We start from the raw sequence: 22520 nt of genomic DNA on the forward strand, positions 1-22520 counted from the left end.
CCCCCTGAAAGAAAGTGAGTTGTAGATTTGGACAAAACAACACTGCTTCCCCCACCCCCCAAACTTGGGCATGCAGATTTGGACAACGTCCATCACCACCAACCTTTGCAACATGTGGAAATCTACACCACCACCACAGTCCATAAAATGAATACTCCATACCCTGTGGCAAACTTCATTGCTACTGAAAATCTCACTAGCTATAAGTCGTGTTAACTTTGGCAGTACTTTATGCCAAAGTCTTGGCCAACAGAAAGTGAAGAACTGAGAAATGTTAAACATACATGCAGACATACTTGTAAATGCAACACCTGATATATTAAACACACTTACTTGCATGAATGAAGTTTTAAAACAAAATTTTAGAGGCTCCATAAAATTTACAAGCAGTTCTTAATCCTCTGTCTGTTATGAAGCACTCTTCCTAGCACCCTCCTCTTCCAAAGCCCTCTTGCTAGTAAAAATCTGTACCCTGCAATTTTTAATCACTTGTCTCATTAAACAGAAGCTGAACTTACAATTACATTTTTCATCTTACCTTTGGAAAGTGTACTTCAATTTAGACACTGATTGTATAGTGGGCAGTAGTAGTTAAATGGTTTCTCACCTTGACTACCCCATCAAAGCCAGGAATTGTGTTGACCTTTGCATTCTTGGCTAACAATTTGCTTTCAATCTTGTCTCCCATAGCTTGAATGGCATGTGTGTCAGGTCCAACGAAGGTGACACCTTCGGACGCCTGCAGAGACAATGAAGGTTTAAGTTTAGGAGGCAAACTGAAAATCAACAACCCTAGGCAGGCGTTGCCGCTAAGTTTGAAAAAGGAAAAACAAGTTTATTTTCTAAACATTGTTTCATTAATAGAGTAATCTGTTTAGGTAACAACTTGATGAAATACAAGCAGCATTTGGGCCAGTTTATTATGTGTATGACCTTGTAAAACTATGTATGCACACAGATTCAAAGCCTCTATAATTAGCATTTATATAAATCAAAGTCAGGCCAAAGAAAAACAGCAGATAGTCACAGCATTCCAGCTTGAAAGTTAGAAATATCCCCTGAGAAAGCAGAGGCCAGCAAATTCACAGCTGAAATAGCCACAAGTGATTTACAAAGATACGCTAGCTAAAACTGAAATGCACTTGAAAATTTCATTATGCTTTCTTTATATCAGACTCTGACGCAGCATCAGAATAAAAGTAATCTCTTACCCAACATACTTAGAGACCTTGTTAATAAGCTAATGAATGTAATAATAATTGTCTGAATTCTGCAGACAACTCTTTGCCAATACTCACACGGAAACAGGTTAGCATAAAATACTTTTAATACATAGGTAAAATGCTGAATTTAGGGTTTTTCTTCTATTGCTCTCTGCTAACAATAGGCTTGAAATATACACAAAAAAAAAAGTCACTCAAAGGTCAATTTTGCAAAGTGCTAAAGGTAATTCCCTCAGAACTGTTTCTGTGAAAGATCCTGGCATATCAGTAGCGCATGCACCTTTCAGACAACGTATGTCTTTTCTACCACAGAAAGAAAAGCCCTAAAAATGATTTTAATATTTTTAAATAGTGATTATAACACTATAATTAAACTCTTAAAAGAATAGGCATGCTATCCTTGAGTGTTTTTTCAACTACTTCATGGATTTCTGCCCAAGTGTAGCTGTCAACTGAATCATCAGCTTAAAAACAAGCTATTTCCAGCTGATGGGTGCTTTACTCAATCCTAACCCTAATGCAATGGCAAACATTCAATACCCTATATCAGAATTTGCATCTTAATGTTTCACTTCTGAGGTGTATCCTGCATACAGTAAGATTGCCAGATAGTTTGGCCTTATAACAAGTTAGTTACTCATACAGCACTTTAAAAGATAGGGAAAAAGATATTGCCCTCAGGCTGTGGAACAACATCTCATTCATGATCTTTTAAGAGCTGAGAGCTCCCAATATGCTTAGGAGTCACTGTGTTCATAGTCAGCAGCTTATATGACAGGGACAGTATAACAGCAGAGGGTCGATGCAGACAACTTCCTACCGTCCCGGTTAATGGGGTGCTAGGATGCTCCAGGCAACAGTGAAAAGGCCAGGTAAGTATTACAGACACACTAGGAAGCTCAAAGCAAAGCCATCCAAACCAAATGAAGAGCATCGGTTCAGCTACATGAAAGGCCCGCTAGCTTCGATGCACCACAAACCAGCTGGGTTTTTATCTCAGCCCACCTCTACTACAGTAGGTTTATTAGCTCAGCAACTCAGCACATATCAAGTTGAGGAATAGATGCCTTACAAACACAAAGTTTGGGATACTGTAACAGGAGGAAGCAGGAAAGAGGAGGCGGACACAAGGATGTAGGTCTATTAACACTGTAACACTCCAGGATCTGAATACTAAAGGAATTTTCATTTACAAGGAAAAGGCAAGAAGATACTGACACAGGTGTTGGAACTTACCATTTCAGAAATAACAACAGATTACAACCTGAAAACTGGTACTTCACTCCCTCATAGCCAAGTTTTAAAGAGGGTGCCTGCATCTACTTGGAGGGAAGGCAGCTATCTCTTTTGCCATTAGACTGTACTCTATTTCAAAATCCCTCGTGGAAAAGGTTCCCCTTCGTAACATGGGCAGCCTGAAATTACCATTTCCACACATTCTCCCACAGACTGAAAATTCAGGCTTTGTCCTCTGCTTCCTCTCCACATACTGCTCTCCAAGCCTCCCATAAACATACAGGATATGACGGGATATGCTGAGGTCACGAAGACAGCGGATCCAAACTTCCTCCTTCCTGGATTGATCATCCAAGGCTTTCGGCTTCCACTACTCAGATGCCGCCTCTTAAACTTTCTCACCATCTCCTTCTTTTCAGTATTTTCTGACAGGAGAAAACCAGGCGCCTTCATTCAGGCCGGCAGTCACAGGAGAACACGGGAATCATGTTCAGGGCACCAGCTCTCCAGCAAAAGGCAGGTAGGAGACAACCTTGCCCAGCCTGCCCGGCTGCCTCCTTTCTTCACCTTGTGGCACACACAAGACCCCCCTCATTCCCTGCTTCCTCCTAAGCAGGTAGTGTGGGAATAGCTCCAGCCAGGAGTGACACATATGAACCACTGGAGGAACATTACAGGCCATTTCAGGAAATTAATCTGTTATAACCAGGGTATTTGTTAAATTAATCTCATAGAGTTGTAATGCCCCACACGGACTCAACCAATATTTCTTATTTAAAAGCGACTCTGTTGCACACCATCTTGTATTCATATTACTCAAACACAAATACCTCACCTGGCACAATCTAGAACTTCATTTTTTTTCAAAATATGCACTCAAAATGTGAGTTTACAAATTGCCTCTTGTCTAAGCGCACACCTCTCAGCTTTGACTCCTCTGAACCCTTGTACCTTGGACAAAACCATTCCTTAATTCCGAACAAGCAGCAGTTCAGTACCAGCAGCCATTCCCCCACTCCGCTGCTTAGTTCCCATTTCCAGTCCACCTGCACAGACAGCTTTGCCAAGGCAGCAACAAGCACTAGGGGCCCTGCCATACATGCAAAAACTTACACATTTCACAGCATTTTTTTTCTAACTGTTCACACACACAGTGTCCTCCAGGCTTGAGGATAAGCCAATGACCTGGCTACCAGGGAGCATGTGAAGTTTCCCCATAAACACAGAAAAACGTACTCCTGCTGCATTTGCCTAAGAAATGTCTCAGCTCTACCTTTGCTTTTCTATTTTGCATGGCCACAGGTAGACTAGCAATGAGAAGGAGTATTTTACAAGAGAACAATTGCCTAATACTTTTATATCAAGTTTTTCCTTCCTTTGACTAAAAATAGATATTGAAGAGATTTTCCCTTTACCCCCCTCTCTTGAAGGCAGTGGCAGTTGGTGTAATTATAGCACATAAAAATCACAAGCAGTTTATTCTTTTATTTTCTTTAAGCCATACAAAAGCCTCACTCTAACTCTCAGGTGGATGCAGGATAGTGAATATAGTAAAAAGACAAAAGAATGATGTCAAAGTAACAGTAAGACTTGGAAAATCTACTTGGGGAGTGTCTGGTTGAACACTGCAATGATCTTCAGTCTCACTATTCTGGGAACAGAGTGGGCCAAACGGACCTATGACTGTATAAATCTCCATCCCCACAATGTTTGGGAAGGACCGGTCAATCTGCTAAACTCCTGTAGGTGCAAAGCAGCTAAAGTGACTAAACCTGAAAGAAGAAATTCGTTTATCAATGCTGAGAATCACAATTACTGTATTTTACACCAAGAAGTGGATTTTGACTCCATGTCAGCATAAGAAAAATTAAAGATAGGAAAACATGAACAAAGAACAATAGGCATTTTTATATGCACATGAAAACAGTTAAATATATAAACACTACTCATGTTTACATATTAGTATATTAAATAGTGTTTACGCTATTAAATAGTGTTTACACTATTTAATAAGTATATTATAATAATTACTAATCCTTTGCAACATGCATTCTTCCATGGGCTTATGATCATGTCACAAAAATTAGCCAAACCACTGCTAGGCCTCTCAACACTGCAGGAAATGAACTGTTCCAACCTGGCTTTAGACAAAACAAGTAATACTCAAATTTCCACCTTCTTGACACACTGAATACATTTTTGGTGACCTCATCATGGTGACCTCAAACGTCACCATGATGTTTGAATCTGCGCATAACACCAGCTTGACAGAGGCAGCTCCAGCAAACATAAAGGTGTCCTCACTCAGTACAGGAAAAACCATCTAGCTACCAAGAACCTTCGGTCCTCTCTCCATTTGGTGAGGGGATTCTTCCACAGATGTGGCGAGAACCACTTCCACACGCAAAAACCCCTATTGTTTTATTCATCACACAGAAGCAATGGCAATTGCATGGGCCTCGCTCATTGCTGGTGCCTGGAACAGCCATGGGAAATATTCCCCCACCTCTGAAGAAGCAAAGGCTGACAAGCTGGAAGGATCTCAGGAGTCATTGCAGCTGTTCTACCTTACGAAAAATAAACTTTTTTATGTAAACACAGAGTTCATTTTATACATGCTCATGAAATTTATGGGAGAAGCCAAACAGCCTGTTGTATGTAGTCTTCAGTTGACAAACTCAGCTTTACACACGAAGCTTTCGGGATGCTGAAACACAGGATGCTGCTCAGGAGAAGGCCGGCAGCGATGGCCATCCACTCGGGAGAACGGCCCTTGGCAAGGCCCATGTCTCTGGCCAGACAAGCTCAGAGGCCACAGAGTGGCAGGGAAGCAAGGCCACAGCCTCGCTGCTTCTTGCCCAATCTCCTTCCTTCCTCCCCTGCACACCCCTTCCCACAGCGCTTCCTCCTTCCCAGCCAGACCCTATTGCTGACGTTCCTGTTTCCGAAGGCTTACAGGAAGCTGCGTACAGAGGGGGTGGTCAGAGACAGGCACAGGTGTCAACCTGTAAATTTAGTGGGGACAAATGGAGAATTTCACACTCTGAAGGCCGATAAGCTAAAAAGATTTAAAACAGCAACATGCCCAGGCCTTGTTATGTGCCACCAAGCCATTAACGCTCCAGCTGTTCAGCAAACAGGAGCTTATCCAGCCTTCTTGGAACAGGAATTTTGCAGTGCCGGCTGTTTTGAGAACAGATACACAAAACACTCGCAGAAACAGCAGCACCCTTCATTACCACAGCTAGCAGGAAAATAGAAGCGGAGACACAGGAGCCCTGCAGGTGAAAAGCACGCAGATCCTCCTGGGCAGGCCAATGAGAGTGGTACAGCACCTCTGAAATTAATACCGTATATTACAGCGACAAATGGATCTGTTATCCTGCTTCGGAATAAAACTCACCACTACTTGGCTACGAAACACTGCATTTTAGAAGGCAGGCCTGCCACGCAAGCGGCACCACGGCCCGTGACACTGTGCAGTGACACTTTCGGCATCGGCACCTTTCGATCCGCTCGGACGGAGCCCGCACCACACAGGCGCGTGTGCGCTGTCCGAACGCGCCTCCTCTAAGGAAGTGATACATCGAGGAGATGCTTCTTTAAAGAGGGAAGAGATAATGGAACAAAAAAGCTTTACTGGAAATTCAGTACAGCTGCATTTAGGAAATTTCGCAGTTCTTGGAGCTGAAATTACAGCACAATAAAGCACATTTAAACCATTAACTTGCGTAAGAAAAAAAAAAGATCATGGCAAGGCAGCCATTCTAAAAACTGAAAACTAAAATCCACAATTTATCTTCAAATAAACCAACAGAGACGCCAATTTCCTTATTTAACCCTTATCACCCCACCATCCCACAGGCTAACACCCTTTAAAACACCATTGCAGGAAAGAGAGCTGATTCATTGAATCCCAGTGTGAATCGCAGCTCACGAAGGTCCCCAAACACTAGCTTAATATACATAGCTATAAAAATACATTAATCGGTTACCACAAAATCTAAATTTAATCCAAATTAATTTTAATTGATCTGGTGCATTTTTTTTCCTACAATAAACAATCACTAGAGCTGCTAACCCCATCACTAGGATGGAACAACTTTCTGAAGGATCAAGTGAAAACAGGATTTTTGCAGGCCCCCTTCGATTTGTGCCAAATGTGATGATTCTGCCTTCTTTGAAATCACCTGGAAAGAGAATGGGGGAAACAGCAATTTTTCCCTTAGTATATACATATTCAAGCACGTAGAGAGTGGAGGGAAAGCAATCTGTTAGCCATACCACCCTAAGGCTTGGCTTAAATATAGTACAGGTACTGAACCAGTATGAATCCAGCTAAGGTTTGTAACCCCACTGTCCCCAAAGATCACACATCTTAGAAGAGGTACAAGCATGAGCATCCTCCTGCATAAGCATCAGCGAGCAACCAGAGCAAATCTAGACGGACAGCATCACCTTAATTAAAATTGAGGCAAAGCAAGTTGTTTTTTCATGTAATCTTATAAGCCGTAGCCATCTCCTTTTTTGCTGCAATGGAGTCTACAGGGTGCAAAAATCAGGCTAACCTGCACACATCTTCCGCAAGAAGAGGACACCTCAGCATCACCGGGTACGTGAACAAAGGATAAAGTGCTTACGCTGTGATCCAATTTCACTTTTCAAACAAAAAATAAGGTTCTTCAAACATTTGAAAGTGTATATCACATTAAGTGAAAAAAATATATACTTGATTTCCAGGTCTCATGTATGCAAATAGAGGGAAAAAAAGGCACAGAAGCAGCTTTTCTCAAGTATTTGAAGCTACAAGGCTTAGGGAGAAGAACAAAAAGCATATTGGGGTTGTACACTTAAGTTTTCACTTTGGATCTTATTACAAGCTGCCTTGCTTAATTCCTTTCAGAAACGGTTACAGCTTTACAGCGGTCTGTCTTTCATCTCTTTACTGAAAACCCAATGCAATACTGAATTATGGAAGTTTTTAGATGTGTTTCTCAAAGAAAAAAATACTATAAAACTTAAGCACAGAGGAGTTCTTAAGGCATGTCACTGTCACTGATCAATCGTTCTGTCCCCTACAAAACCCAAAGCCCCCTGTCCTTCTTGCCTAACACACGGGCACAGGAACTCAGTTCTGTTATGTTGCAAAACCTTCAAGTATTCAGCTTTATCATGAGTAATGAATTCCTCCAAAATTTAGGGAGAAACAAACGAAACATGTAAGAATTTTCCCTGGATGGCTTCCATATTGCTTTTCTTCACTTCATGGCATTGAAGCCAGCCTTGATTTTTACATGATAAAGGAAATCTGTGGAACTAATCCTAGAAACCTCTTTCTGTTTCCTTGCTTAACACCTCCAGGCGACAGAAAAGACAAAATGCTTCATTTGCATCCTTAAACATTAGAAACTGGGAATGAGCCTTTTCAGCTGCAAATGTTATTGCATCTACATTTCCAGAAGAGAAAGAAGGTTAAACAGCCTACTCAGGTTTATGCTAACTTATCTCTTTTTAGCATCATGAGCGGTACAAAGAGCAGAGAATGTGGAAGCTTAACAGCCCAACCTCTTTCTTCATTATGTTCAATTTGACACTGGAAATGGATATAGCTTGCTGATTACGTGAAGATAAAGAGAGGAGAATCAGGTACGCACAAAGGAAATGGCAAACACTAAGCAAGTGCAACCCTAGTCTTCTCAATGCTCTAGCTTCGTGAGGACTATTTTATCTTTCATGCAACACAAAAAAGCTCTATCAATCTTTTCCCTTCCAAGAGTTTGTCTCACATGAAAGCAGCATGTTTCATCACTTTTACAAACCCTTTTTGTTGCACAAAATCATCCTGATCATGCTAGCAAGGTAAGAAAGACTTATTGCCCAGTCTGCCACACTGGCAATTGCCTCCATCCTATCAATTAAAGAATAAATGTGAACCATAGTCAAATAGTCAGGTAATACTAGCAAGCTACGTTATTTTGCAGCACAATTAAGTGCAACTTACTTTTCAAGAATACTAAATTTCCCAGTTATCAACAGTTTTTTGTTTTGTTTTAATTAGGATTCAATCTTACAGGATATTTTTGTCTTCTTTTCCCAAAATTACGTGGAAGTACTGTACAAAGTCCAGTAGAGATTTTTATTTTCTATGCCATTTGGCTTTCAGTCTGGAAGAAATAACTTCACTTGGCAGAAAACACTCACTGAGATGTTTAAAACAAAATATATTTTACACTAAATGAAAACCAGACCTTCATGGAGAAAAAGCACAACAGAATGATGAGGGGGAGCATAGGAGTTTTTCTAGCTAAACTAGTGTCTCACATTACCAAGGACTCAGGCTTACTAGATATACACATTTTGGTGTGTCATCAATTTAAAAATTCAGTATTGAAGACAAACAGTATAACCTAGGCAGCTTAGAAACCTAAATACAAGAACAGATTTAATGAAAATACATGGGCACGAGATGCATCTATTCCTCATACAGCCATATTATTTATGCTGTTCAACAGGTATACGTGAAGCTTCGCAAACACAAGAATGCTAATCCACATTCAGGCTTTGCACAAACTTTTTAATGGCCTAACTTTTTAATGTTTCTTTAAGCTGCATACAAGATACAAGAGAATTTACCACTTAGTAATGGAAAATTACCAATTTATTCTATTGAGATGTTGCAGTAAGCTTTCAGTCAAAAGATACTAATTGCACATCTACAAAAGAAAAAATCCCTTTAGAATAAATAAAAACTTGGAAGGGAAAAACTTCATGTTGGAAAAAGATACCCAGTATTTTTGTAGATACAGGAGGTGCTTTAAAAGTTAGGTAATCATCATTACATTTATACTGCACGTTCAAAAACAAAATTAAAACTTACACGACTGCCCAAAGTCACACCATAAATCTACTGAAGAGTTAAGCATTGAAGTGGTATTGGACAAATCAGGAAAATAAACCCCCCCCTTGAACAATCTTCTTGATATTCACACTGCATATTGAGAAATCATGTTGAGAAAAGCACTTAACTACCTAAAAAGTATCATTTCTCCAATGCAGTAAGAATCACTGCATAAATGGTGCTTTTCATAAAAACTAAGTTAAGCCCCCTGTTCTGACCAAATGCTGACATAGGTAACCACATTTTGCCTGATTAAAGGCTCCCTTTCTCAGCTAACATAGTTCATTCACTGTCCTGATACGAAGGATGCTAAAGTTATTTCCTATCAAAAAGCAGCTATCTGCAATGTCAGGCAAAGCAACGTTTCTTTGGTAGGTGTAATCATTTTTAAATGTGTTTGTTAAAGACTGTTTTGAAGGTTAGCATAGAGTTCTATAAAGACACCAGGAATTATAGTACCAGATGCAGCACAGATCAATGGATCCCAATCAATAAATGACCAAGTTTTGCTTTAGAACAGGGGAAATGCCTGCCTCTTGGTTAGTAAAGTGGTATTCTCCCACAAGAGAGCCATTAAAAAGCACAAGATTTAATTTGTGACATTCAGAAACAACAACATCATATAGTAAATAAGCACTATTTATTCAAAAATAAACATCAATCTGTCAATCACCTTAAAGAGGAATAAAACAAGCTAAAAGGAGAGCTAAACAAGCTGAAAATTAACTACACTAACAAGGAAATAAGTGTGCACATGCACATAAGCACTCTGGTTTGTTTAAAGTTTGGGGTTGTTTTTTCCCAAACCAGGTTCAGTTCCCTGAACCAGAGGACTGCAGGGTCACTATGTACTGGCTTTGGTAGAAAAAGTGTTACTAAAAAAGATGCAAAGGAAGGAGGCCTGGATTGGGGCAACAATTGCCCACAGGGGATTAAAACTATTATAATATCCCAGCTACAGGATGCAATTCCACAGGTCACTGCCAACCATCATTAGCAGTGTGTGACCAAACCAGGCCGAGCATCTTCATGCCCCCTCCCCAGCTCTCATTCCTTTTGCCTCATGCCCCAAACAACATTTTCGCAGCTGCATGGCCACCCTCGCTGGAACTGTCACCTAAAGGAAACAACACCATGAGATAAGGAGAGGAGGGAGGAAAAGCACTTTAGGGGACTGCTGAGGGACACTCTTCAGAAGAAAAAGCTGCCGGAAGTGACAGCCGTCAAGAAAGAGCCCACCAGATTCAAGAGGGCACGTGGGAACACGTGCAGACCGGCAGGGCCCCGGATTGCTGAAACGACAGCGCAGCTGGAGACAGGCCCCACAGGGCTTCCCGTCTCCAGCTGCGCTGTCGTTTCAGCGATCCAGGGCCCAACAGAGGCCCTGCCAGCACAGGGAGACGAGGTGGCCAACATTAGGCAATGGGGAGGAGATCCTCAGGGCCCATGTGGCCCCAGGCATCTTGCTGCAGCTGACCCTGCTGTGAGAAGGGAAGCTGGACTAGAAAAACTCCAGAAGTCCCTTCCAGCCTCTACTGCAAGGGCAGGACATCAGGAGGACTGATAGCACTGGCCAGCTAAGGAAGGGTACAACAAGTGCTACTGACAACTGGGCACCATCATTCCTGTTAAGAATAAAAGGCCATCTTAGATGGCCTGAGATTAAGATGGAACCTACTACTATTAAGATGGAACCTACTACTGAACATCACATCAGTCATTTTAGTAAGAGAAGCAGCAGGCCCAGACCCTGCAGGTCTTCTCTAAAGAAGAGTGAAGCTGCAGGATCATGCCAGCAAAGGATTTTAAGTTTCCAGCCTTTTATTCCTACCCGCTTCTACAGCATATAGTCCTTAGTTGTGCTGGCACAAGTAACACCCATTAAATGGGCAAACTAATCAGCAGGCCTGTACCCAAATGCATGCAGCATAGGGGATTAAGAGGAAGAACCAGAGCTCTGTGGGGTCTCAGGGGTATGATCCAATTGCAAGTACAGAGACACAGTGGGAGAGTTTATGACCAGAGTGCTGCCATGGATGGGTATATGTTCTTTAGGAAGGACAGGCTGGAAAGGCAAAGTGGAAAGTCACTCTATGGGAGAAAGCAACTGGAATGGAGGGAGTTCTTCCTGGCCTAAAAGCTTATGCAGAAGCATTAAAGTACAGGCCAACATCAGTGAGTGTTTGCTCCAGGCAGCCTGATGAGGATGTGAATGACACCTTCAGTGGACAACTGGAAGTAGCTTCATGGTCACAGCCTTGATTCTCATGGGGAACTTTGAGCACAATAATACAGGGCTGTGGAACAACATAGCAAGGCCCAAGCAACACAGGAGGTTCCTGGAGAGCACTGAACTTCAACACAGGTGACAGAGGAGCCAAGATGATGTGCACTGGTAGAGCTTGTCCTAGCAAACAAGGGCAGGCAGGGTAGAAAGAGAGCTGGAGAGAAGATGCCAGAGTAATACTTCTATAATGCTTTCTCAGCACAGGTATAGCAACTATGTCAGCTAAGAGCCATGCTGGAAGATGCTATTAGCTTCCCTCCATTATTTAATTGTGAAAGGACATATGCAGTAGTATTACTAGTAAGAAAGGATTCTGTTTAATCTCAGACATAGCTCCTTGGAGGAAACTACGAACTAATTACCCTTTAATGAAAAATAACTAGCTCTTATAGCTGTCCACTGAGAAAAATGCAGTAATTGGACTTAAGTGAATGAAAAAATTGATTTTTCTACATTCTAAGAATCATGAGGTTGTGTTAGTTTTGACAGTCAATTTAGTTCTTGGTAATCAGAGGGAAAATTATACAGGTACCCATTTGGGCTTAACTTGTGATAAAGTTTATAGTAGATATTATGAACAGATGAGTGACTGCACTGTCCTCTCACATGGAGATGTCCAAATACAACAAAAGTTCAAGTACTTTCACTGCCAAACTTGAGCAAAAATATCAGTTTTATCTTTAATGAAAAATGTGCCTACAGATACAATTAACCATTCTCTTACTCCATTTTCTGGCACAAATCAAACAACCAAATAGGGCCCTTTCAATAGGATTTTCATTTAGAAGTAAAAACAAAGAACTAGTGATCAAATTACTACATAATAGAGAAGTTCCAAGCTGCTGTTATACTGTTATATCTCTTTGCTAGCATAAGTAACAGGGGGACCATGTCTACTGCAGCCTGAGTAATGAAGTGTGACAAAACAACAGTACCACCTTAGTCATAACTTTGCTTTATGCTTCACTCCACCCATGTAAACAAAACAAATCAATAATAGGCATTGATATGCGGTACTAGAGAATTTATAGGCACTTACAATAAAACAATCCCCTTGTGTCTGTTCCCTCTAAACTATAGAGATCTTGAACTTACACTAACAGTCCATGCAAAATCACATACATACACACCCCATATATATCTGAATACAACTGCCAAGTCCAAAAGATAAATTTGTCAGGTAGAAAATGGTGGAATCGTTTTTTGGAAAACTCAAGTTCCCTTTTCCCCAACCCCCCTTTAAAACAGATGGGCTTGAGTGCTGTACAGTCTGGCTTCTCTCACATTATAAAGTAATTAGGCAAACAAATCTGGATCCTGTAAATAAGCATGTGCTTGAAATTACGTATGCCTAAACAAGGGTCTAAATTTCCAAAATCTAGCCTGTAGAGGAGAAAATCAGTCCATTAAATGATGGGAATATTCTGAAAAGCTGATATATCTTTCCAAAGGTCTCCACAAAAAAAGACGACAGGGAAGAAACTGGGGTTAAGAGAAATCAGACAGCTATCCACAAAAGTTTTGGACAATTATTTCAGAAGTAATTGAATTGTAGATACAAAACACCTTTTAATTTTGTTTTAGCTAAGGTTTATATAAATGGTGAAACAAATTCCCAACCACAATTTATCTGTTGGGCTACATTTACTTGGAAACACTCAGACAACTGGGTTGTAACTCATGCTTTGGGTGCTATAAAATTGAGTAAAATGATGTTTCTCATTAAATAAAAGAAAATCCTTAAGATTAAGGGCAGAATACACTTAGACATTAGAAAACAACAATAGTCATACACAAAAACAAAGAAAGCTGACTTTTTGACTATTTGGAACAGTAAAGTCAAAAGCTTATCTTTTTAAACCTATCAACAAAACACAGGATGTCAGACACATGATGAACAGAGGTGTGGTCTTTCCTCCATTCCCAAAGATGCCTTTCAGAAGGTAAAGGACATAGTTAGAAATTTTCTACATTCAGAATTGTTTCCAAATGTAGAGGGAGGCTGTTGGATGAGAGCTGTAAAAAGTTTGATACAGCTTTTATACATAGTTTTTGAAAGATTGAGTACAGCCAGTATAGGTTTTTGCAACCAAATTAAGCCACACAAAGAAAACATGCAAATTAATTAGCAGAAGCTTGACATTCAACAAAATCTATATTTGTTTTCAGTTAGGCAGGAAAGTCAAGCGAGTCCAACAGCATATCAGTGCCAGTTTTGAAGCTCCTCCAAATTAGAGATAATGGGCTTCAGAGCTGTTGCTGTACAACATTTTTGTATTGGCAGAGCTCTTTATCTAAAATTCATTCTCAGGACATAGCCTGGCAATCTTAATTGAAATTTGACATTAAAAAAAATCTCAAGTGGAAGTAAAGCAAGCATGACGTTTCAGCCTGAATTTGAAAGATTAGCTTGACAAAGTCCTAAAACAAATAATGCAAAAAAATCACTTCAGTGGGAAATATTTGATTACTCTAAATATGGTGCCACTTTGGTGATCTCTTTTCATTATGCTAATAAAGGATTTCATTAAATACTCAGAAACAGATTAAATTTATTCCTTCCCTGTGCCAAAAATTTGAGTCTGTATATTTTTAAACACAAGGAATCTGAAAATGCATTTATTAGCCTTCATATATAAAATATCTCCAACAAATTAGAAAACACAAGTCAAAGGTGCCAAAAAACTGGATACACAGCTATACAAAAACTGAACAAATCCAACAGAAGATATTCAACATTCTCACATGCAAAAGAGATCATGACTTAGAGCTGGTATTAAAAAGGGAAATTTTGGAAGAATGAACAAGATCCTGTTCCCAAGATTATTTTCACATTTCTGATTTAAGAGCTTAACTCATATTTGAAATAATTTTTTTTCACTCCAAATACAAGTACAGAACTCAAAAGAATTCACACATATGTACAGAGAGGGAAGTCACAAAAAATAAGGAAACCAAGACTGAATACTGCTCCTCTTCTCCAGGTAAGACCACTTGCTCAAAGGACTTTAGTGCTGATACCTGGTTCCTAATCTTACAGAAATACATGAGTTTGTATTAGTGAAGAGTTAAAGCTAAAAAAGTCACCGTAAGTAGTCTCTTAAGTTTATATTGGATTGTAGAATATTAGCTATTCAAACAGAAAATTCTTGGCTTTTGTTGCTGACATTGAGTAAGATTTCTACTGAAAAGTTCCAAAGAGCACACAGCATTCTTCCCCTTACCACAGGGAGAAGCAGCACTCCCTATCTTTGGACACTATTTTGTCCAAATGGCTTCAGTTTTTCACTTTTAAACATTGTGGTGGAGGTGGGATTTTTTTTGCAAGTGCAGGCACATTTCTCAGTATAGAACCTTGGACTTTCTTCTAGTGCACATCCTGTTTATTTTTAGCTTAGCTTTTTTCTTTTATTTCAGAAACTAACAATAGGAATGAGAGGAAAAAGCCATCAGGCAGCTTTTCATTACACCTGTGAATATTCTGTTTGTCACAAAAGGGATTTCACAAGCATAATTAGGTTCTTTGCATTCTGCTGTAATAAAGTCAACAGACATTAGTGATATTAGTAAATGTAATTACATTTACTATGCTCAGTGTCTACTGTCACACTTAAAATGTATCATTTCACCCGCTAAACTACCACCAAAAGTGTGATTAATGCTATCTCATAACTTCTGTATCTTGCTCTCTCCAGCAAGTTCTATTCAACTCCGGATTTTCACCAATATTTACTCCTCAGCATTACACCAGAGAACATACACATCAACCTTTGTGCAAACGGCAAAACTTTTCACCGCAGATGTACAAACAGTTCATACAAGAGTTCTTGCTGTTCATAAAGCTAGAACAGCATTTAAGCTACATCAAGTTCTTCCAACACATTTCGCATGAGAATTCTCACATAAAATTGTGTTAGATTTCAACTGTTTACACAAGGATATCTTCATGGGTATTTTACATTTTTACCTTCTTACTGTAATTCTCACACCTTCTTGCAATCAGGCTCTGAACATGCTGGCTCACTTAGAACTCCAGTTCAGGCTTGTGTACAACAAACATCATGGATGTCAAAAACATATACAGTAGTATATGGAACTCTACATACTGAAGTGATTTAATTCTTAAATATTGTGTGGAGAAATAAAGCCTTCAAGATATCCAGGGAAAGGTATTCTCCAGCAAATTCCAAATTTGTACAGCTTCCTTGCTTTGCTGTACAATAACAGGGCAAGGGAAGCATTTTGCACTAGAAAGTCTTAGCACTGGAAAGTGTTCTTATAATTTGAAGAAGTTTTCCTTCATTACTTTCAAGCTGTTGCTGCAATGACTACATTTTTAACATTGTGCATCAAACCTATAACATGCTATTTACACAACATTCAGGAAACCTGGCATTATAAATACTTCATCTACAGAGCTCCACACACTGTGAGAAGCCAGCCCTGTACTGAATGCTAATACAGACTCAGTGCCAGGCAGCTGGACTGGGAGCTGGCAGTCAGGAACAGACTTCCTATCTCCTGCTCTTTCATACTTGGTCTTAAATTCTGAACAGTTTTCCTCATCTTCAGCTCCACTGAAAAACTGATCATGGCTGTGTGTCTTTGAAGTCAGAAACTAAAAAAGCAAAAAACAGAAAAACAGATTTAAGGAGGAAGGGGAAGACAATTAATTTCTGTTTTAAATTGCAAGGGATAAGAGTACACCCAGCACTGAAATTGTTGCATGAACAGTGCTAAATAGTGGAAGGTGGTATAGATTTCAATTCACATATGAACACCCTGCAGATACTTCACCCTTCCTAATTTGGTCCCATGCTATGATAAAAACCATCAATTTAAAGAAAATTACAGAACTATTGTTTTTGACAGGCACATCTAAAACAGCCTGGATAACATTTGAAACATTAGTGAAATATTTCAATGGATACAACTGGCACTCAATTCTTAAGGCTGTCCATTATAGTTTTATTGAGGTGTGCAACAGACATTCTTAATCAAAAATATATTTTAACATAAAATATTCAACATTAGAAGAATAACTACTACACTTAAGTTACATTTTGAAGGGAAAAGCATTCGTAAATCAAAGAGCAAAAGAGTCTTGGAAATCAAACAATTTAAGAGTATCTTTAGCTTCTTGTCTTAAGAGCCATTTGAACCTCCCATCCCTTTAATTGCAGGGGCTACTTAAGAAATTCTATGTCAGCAATCAGGCCCAACATGGAAACAACTGCAGCAGTCCACTTGCAAAATTCTTGAAAACCCATTTAAGGATGTCAGTAGGGGGTAAATTAAAGCTGTATGCATTAAGCAGCTAATAATTTGAAAAAATGTACAGGGGCAATGAACCCTGAAGTTATCAAGCATTGAAATGACTAGAAAGCTGTTTTGTGTAGTTTAAAGTAACAAAGCACAAGCCAAAATATTGTAAGTATATACAACTATAACCTGAACAACTTAACTTTAACATCTGAAGCATAGCAAAGCCTTGTTGACACAGCTACAGTTATCATAACACAGGTTTTTTTGAACATGTTTAGTCAAGAGGCAGAGCTAATCTACACTATAAAAGGGCAACCTGAGCTTTTACTGTCTACTCTTAATGAAGACACTATAATTTATATACTTCTGCCAAATTCTAAATTTTTCAGCAGTTCTCCACTTTCCACTAGAGTTTTAAGTACCACTTACACACAAATTTCTCAATACATCTGCAAAAAGGAGGACTCAAAGAAACATTATGAAAATGCATAGCTGCAATAATATAACATGTTAAAAGGTATTTTATACAGATGCTAAGCGCTTTAACAAATACCTTTGAAATCAGCACAGAAAGCATGCTTATATCAAATATGCTTCTGCCATTCCTATGAAGAGTTACTCATGCTCATTCGATTCATAAACCCCAGTTTGCGCAGGTTTCTAGGGAATTTTACGATCAAGCTATCTTTACAACTCAAACATGCTCCACTTAATGGACACAGGATCCCAGCAGGATCCGAAAATCTGAAATTGCTCCTTGGAGTTGGAATAACCAAAAATAAGGACACCCATTTTCAAAACACTGGAGGCCCAGAGCTTCCAGGAAGAACAAGTCCATGTATTACTGGATACAAAAAGACAGGAAAGGAGAATGACAACATGAGCTGAGCAAGAGGAATGTAAAGCAACAAGAGTATAAAAATACCTTAGCATTTGCAGAGTATAGAGATCAACAAGGGCTTCCATTAAAGAAGTGTCAATGCAAGGCATGAATACTATCTAAAGCCAAGAAATCTGTCTAAAGATCTGTACACTGAAGAATGAGCAGAAAGAAATATTGAGGCTCTACATAAGACAAGAGTTTCACAAAAATACTTACATAATGAAAAATTATCAAAGGACCCAAATCAATGCAACCTTAATTGAGTATTCATGTATTTTGGGACCTCAATTTTACAACTTCTAAATTGTAACTTGAATTCAATACCATAAGGATAAACATAGGTAGCTAACAAGACATCTTGCCCAAAAAATATGTGCAGAGAATTTCTTTGTTCCAAGTTCCATTCCAAATTATTCTGCACACAAATATGAATTTATTACCATGCGCCAAGAGCAGACAAACACCTTTTCAGGCAATTTCTACAAATACACATTACCTATTACCTTATAAACTACTAGCTGCTGCCTGTTCACATTGGCTGGATCAACTGACTTCTGAATTATGACTTTAGACTACTGCTGTCTTAAAACAGTAGCAAAGACACTTACCAAGCTATCAGAGAACTGTTTTGCAAATCCAGTGGGAATTCCAGTCTGACCAAGGCAGCTATGAAAATATTTCTGGCATGTGAAAAATATTCAAATGATTCTACTTTCAGCCACGTTCTCATTGAAATATATTCAGTTATGTTCAGATCAGCTAATAAAAGGGTTCACAACTTCTTACACAATGAACTGGCAGGTTTTATTCACATGAACATTCTGGAATATCTTTTGCTGTTTTGCTCCCATTCTAAATGTTTAATGCATTCGCCATCCCCAAACTGTATAATAAGGAGCTTGAATATAAACAGTGTTCACAATACCTTAGTGAAAGAGTGGGAAAGTGAGCACCAGCGCTCTTTTGCTGGAGTTCTCAAGAACACGTCAGTAGGATCCTAGCAGGCATCTGGAATAAAAATGCCTAGCTGTCTGCGTGCATATGTAAATCTAGCAATACCTATCCTTTGGACAGGAAATATATGCAGGGTGCTACAAAAGAAAGTATAACTTCAGGGTCAGTTTCCACAATGTGTTCTGTAAATAGTCAAAGCCGCTTTAAAAATAGCTAAAATACCACTCAACCAGGAATACATTTAGTTAATCAGACAGTTCTACTACCAAACTCAACTTGTCACATGAAAGCATCTATTTTTCCCAAGTAGCTAGCAAGCTTTGTCTTGCATCCCACTTGCCAACCACCCCTGCATCCCACCATATATATTTGCCCTTACAGCAAGGAGCAGCACACATTCAAACCAGGACACGAGGCAGAGGAGAGGTGGGATCAAACACTCACGTAAGGATCCAATCATCCTCATCTGACAGCTGGAAATCACCTCTGGCATGATTTTATCATCTTGTGCTGTCTCCGAATGATACATATCCTAGTTGGGAGGTCTAATGCACCAAGTTCTCCTATTAAGGGAAGGTTTTCAAAGAAAAAGGAATTGAGGGAAATAGGGGGAGTGACTGTGAAAGGTGGTTTTAAGAAGTGGGTTCAACCTACCTGTGGCAATTTCTCTAGAGCAGCTTAGCATGTTCCTGCTGTTCCATGCATTGCTAATCAGTGACCCACTGGAAGCTTCAGCACCCACTGAAAAGCCTGGCAGGGTATTCGGCTTTCCATTCTTCTATTCTGTTTATTCCCAATACAAATATATTCATCAGGCTTAGCAACAACTCTTGAACAAGGGCAGCCACTCAGCAATGAAATGTAAATTACTGACATGTGCTAAAGCCTGGACTTGCCACTGCTAATGAGCACATTAAAGGAAAAAGCTCACTAGATATTGCCACAAGCTTTTCACTTAACCCTGTATGTACTGAAAGCCATAATTTAGCATCAATTAAAGTACCTATCTCTAAACAGAGAGACAATAACCAGCAGGCTTATGCTTCCTACACAATTCTAACTTAAAAACTAAAAAGACTGGGCACTTCACACATTTGCCCAATCGAATATGTGTATATATCAATAGTAGCCTTGTTTTGAAACAGATTTAAGTTTTGAGGAACTGCCCAAGAGATCAGCATAAAAATCTATGTACACATATATACAAAGTTTTACCAAATTTCATGGTTTCAAAACATAGGTCACCAAGGAGAACATGACTAGCTCTCAGCAAGTACATAGATTCCAGGGTTAGAAAGACAATTTGAAGCTCAATCTTCCCCTGCCTGTTCATACCCAGGGGGTGGCAGGGAGCCCAAGAAAAAGTTCCAAACAGTAGCAGCCTACAGGGCCACAGAAAACCCAGGCAGCACCTTTGCCTTTACAGCACCTGTGCAATAAAGGTCCTGCAAAAGTTCTTCCAAGTCTCAAAGTTTTGAATATTTTAATAGCAGCACTACAAGAGACAACATTACATTTGTTTGTTGGACAAATGAGAAAAAAAAATGGTGAGTATTTCTCCCTGCCTTTTTTTTTTTTTAAGGCTTCTGTGACCAGCATTTGACAGTTTGTACATTGTAAACAAAAAACAAGGTACTGATTTTTGAAACTTACAGCCTAAAGGCACCTATGTTATCCTCAATCAAGTCTACCAGCTACTGCTCTAATTCTGCTATAAACAAGTTTAGAAGTGATTTTCACTTTGTTTCCTTTTATTTCCTACAACTCTTCCTACAACCGTCTCTTCAGACATGCCTGCCCTTGGGCACTCACTCCCTGATCTGGCTCTCCCAGAGCTGCTTGCATTGGCCTGAGCACTCTTAAAACAGGCCAGCCCTGCTGCTTATCACAAGGATCATTCTGACAAGAGGGGTAGGAGGTGACAGCACAAGGTTATTCCAGCACATCCCAGGAGGGAGATAACCCCTCACTGGGCCAGGCAGCAGCGAGCTGGAGGGAGCAGGAACCTCCCAGGGAAGCTCAGGGGCTGGTAGCTGAGCAGCCCTGCGGCTTGGCCCTACCAGCCATAAGCACATGCTACCTTCTACATTCAGGCCACCTAACTTTGGGAAACCTACTTTACCATCCACTTAAAATATCCACAGGTATTTCTAATATCTGCAGAGTAAATCACTAAGCACCATTAGGTAGCTACAAGTGATTAGGCTCTTATCCTTTTACCTGCAGGTTAGTCATCACTCCAGTTTTACTGGCTAAGGGCCTCCACTGGCAAGAGATGACAAGTCTGATAACAGTTCCTATTGAAGAGCTTTTCTTTTGGAAAACACATTGGTGTTTGAAATAAGATTGCCTTTATCTACCCTTTCTCTTTGGCTGGATGGATTTCAGTTAACTACATTTACTGCATAGCTTACACGTGCCAAGACAGAGACCTGATCCCTCTGAACCTCACTCCCACAACCACACAAGGAAAAAGCACAAGCAGGAAGATAATGTAACAAAGTAGGAGACATTCAGTTAAAGTCTAACAAGTCCTTAACTGTCAAACTTTAATCCTGTGAACCATTAACTCTGGCATGTCTGAATATCTGTTGCTGTGACTGCTGACTTTATACAGCAGTAAAACACTTTTTCCCCTCAATTTTTAATGCACTTTCAGTAACCAAATATCTGGTTTCCTAATTCTGATTCCCTCAACATGCAGAGGGGACTAGAACAGTTTTCTGATCTCAGACCTACTCAAGTGAATCTGGAGGCATTCTGAATAAGATAGATGATTGCAGATTCACCAATTAATAGATTTCTGTAGAAACGACTCTGAATATTTAAGGGAGTTTATTACAGCAGGAAAATAAGATATTGTTCCAGCATTGATTAAATCACACAGTTTAGAAATGTTTTAGTGAAGGCAAATACAAGATCCTAAAAATCAAACAGCAGCATAAAATGAACCCAGATTTTATAAAACTTAATCTAAGTTTTAAAATTCAAGATGACTTTAAAAAACAAGTTCAAGAACACACTTAATCTAATCAAAACGTACTGTGAAAAAAACAAAGCATTCTAAGAAGTCTAATCCAGGATAATAAATCACCTTTACGAACACAGTAGTCTTTCAGCTACCAACAGCTAATGTAGAAATCAAGTAAATTTTTTTCTCAAGTTGATCATGATCATGCACAGACAAAGTTCCTTCCTAGCCTCAGATATATTAGGAGCCACGCAGACTCTAAAAAGACTGCTAAATAGCGGATGCTACTCCTCTCTACATGCTTGTTCTATTTATTAGAGCTTTAGGCATCTGTATCAGAAGAATCAGTGGAGGAAAAAAAATCTCCTCAAAGGAAAAGCAAACAGACTATCCCTCATTACAAAAGTGTATAGCTCGAATACTTGTGCACACCAAAACAAACTTCTTCCCTTCTCAAAAATTCATCACCCACAGTTTAGGATGACATCCAGCACATGCACCAGCTTCCTTTATTATATTCATATTCTTCCTTCTCCTATAAGACAGGAGAATTGAGAGGGAAAAGTTCTATTTATAAAACAATCATTGCTTCAGTAAACTCTATAGTACAAAAAAGTTTGTCCCACCACTAAGTTACATTTCTTTTAAATCCAAGATTAATCTTCCCAATACACATATTTTGGAAGAACATACATAAAAACCTTAAGTCTGCTGTCTACATTTAACAATGTAAGACTACTGAACAACTCACTGCAACACACACTTCCTTAAAATAACAGGCAGAAAACAGGAGCCTCTATACT

General features: G+C 39.4%; 1 protein-coding gene across 1 annotated transcript in view; it reads right to left on the reverse strand.

Annotated features, from left to right (window-relative positions):
- The window catches only part of PCCA (propionyl-CoA carboxylase subunit alpha), a 242509-nt gene that overhangs the window by 175521 nt on the left and 44468 nt on the right, over nt 1-22520 (reverse strand). Inside the window, exon 7 of the mRNA XM_088522787.1 lies at nt 608-739. Within this exon, the coding sequence (XP_088378913.1) occupies nt 608-739 (132 nt within the window). The remainder of the gene's footprint in view (nt 1-607; nt 740-22520) is intronic.

Source organism: Tinamus guttatus, unplaced genomic scaffold, assembly GCF_059628265.1.
Source record: "Tinamus guttatus ecotype Peru unplaced genomic scaffold, ASM5962826v1 Tinamus_guttatus_pri_ptg000165l, whole genome shotgun sequence".
Classification (NCBI taxonomy): Eukaryota; Metazoa; Chordata; class Aves; order Tinamiformes; family Tinamidae; genus Tinamus; species Tinamus guttatus.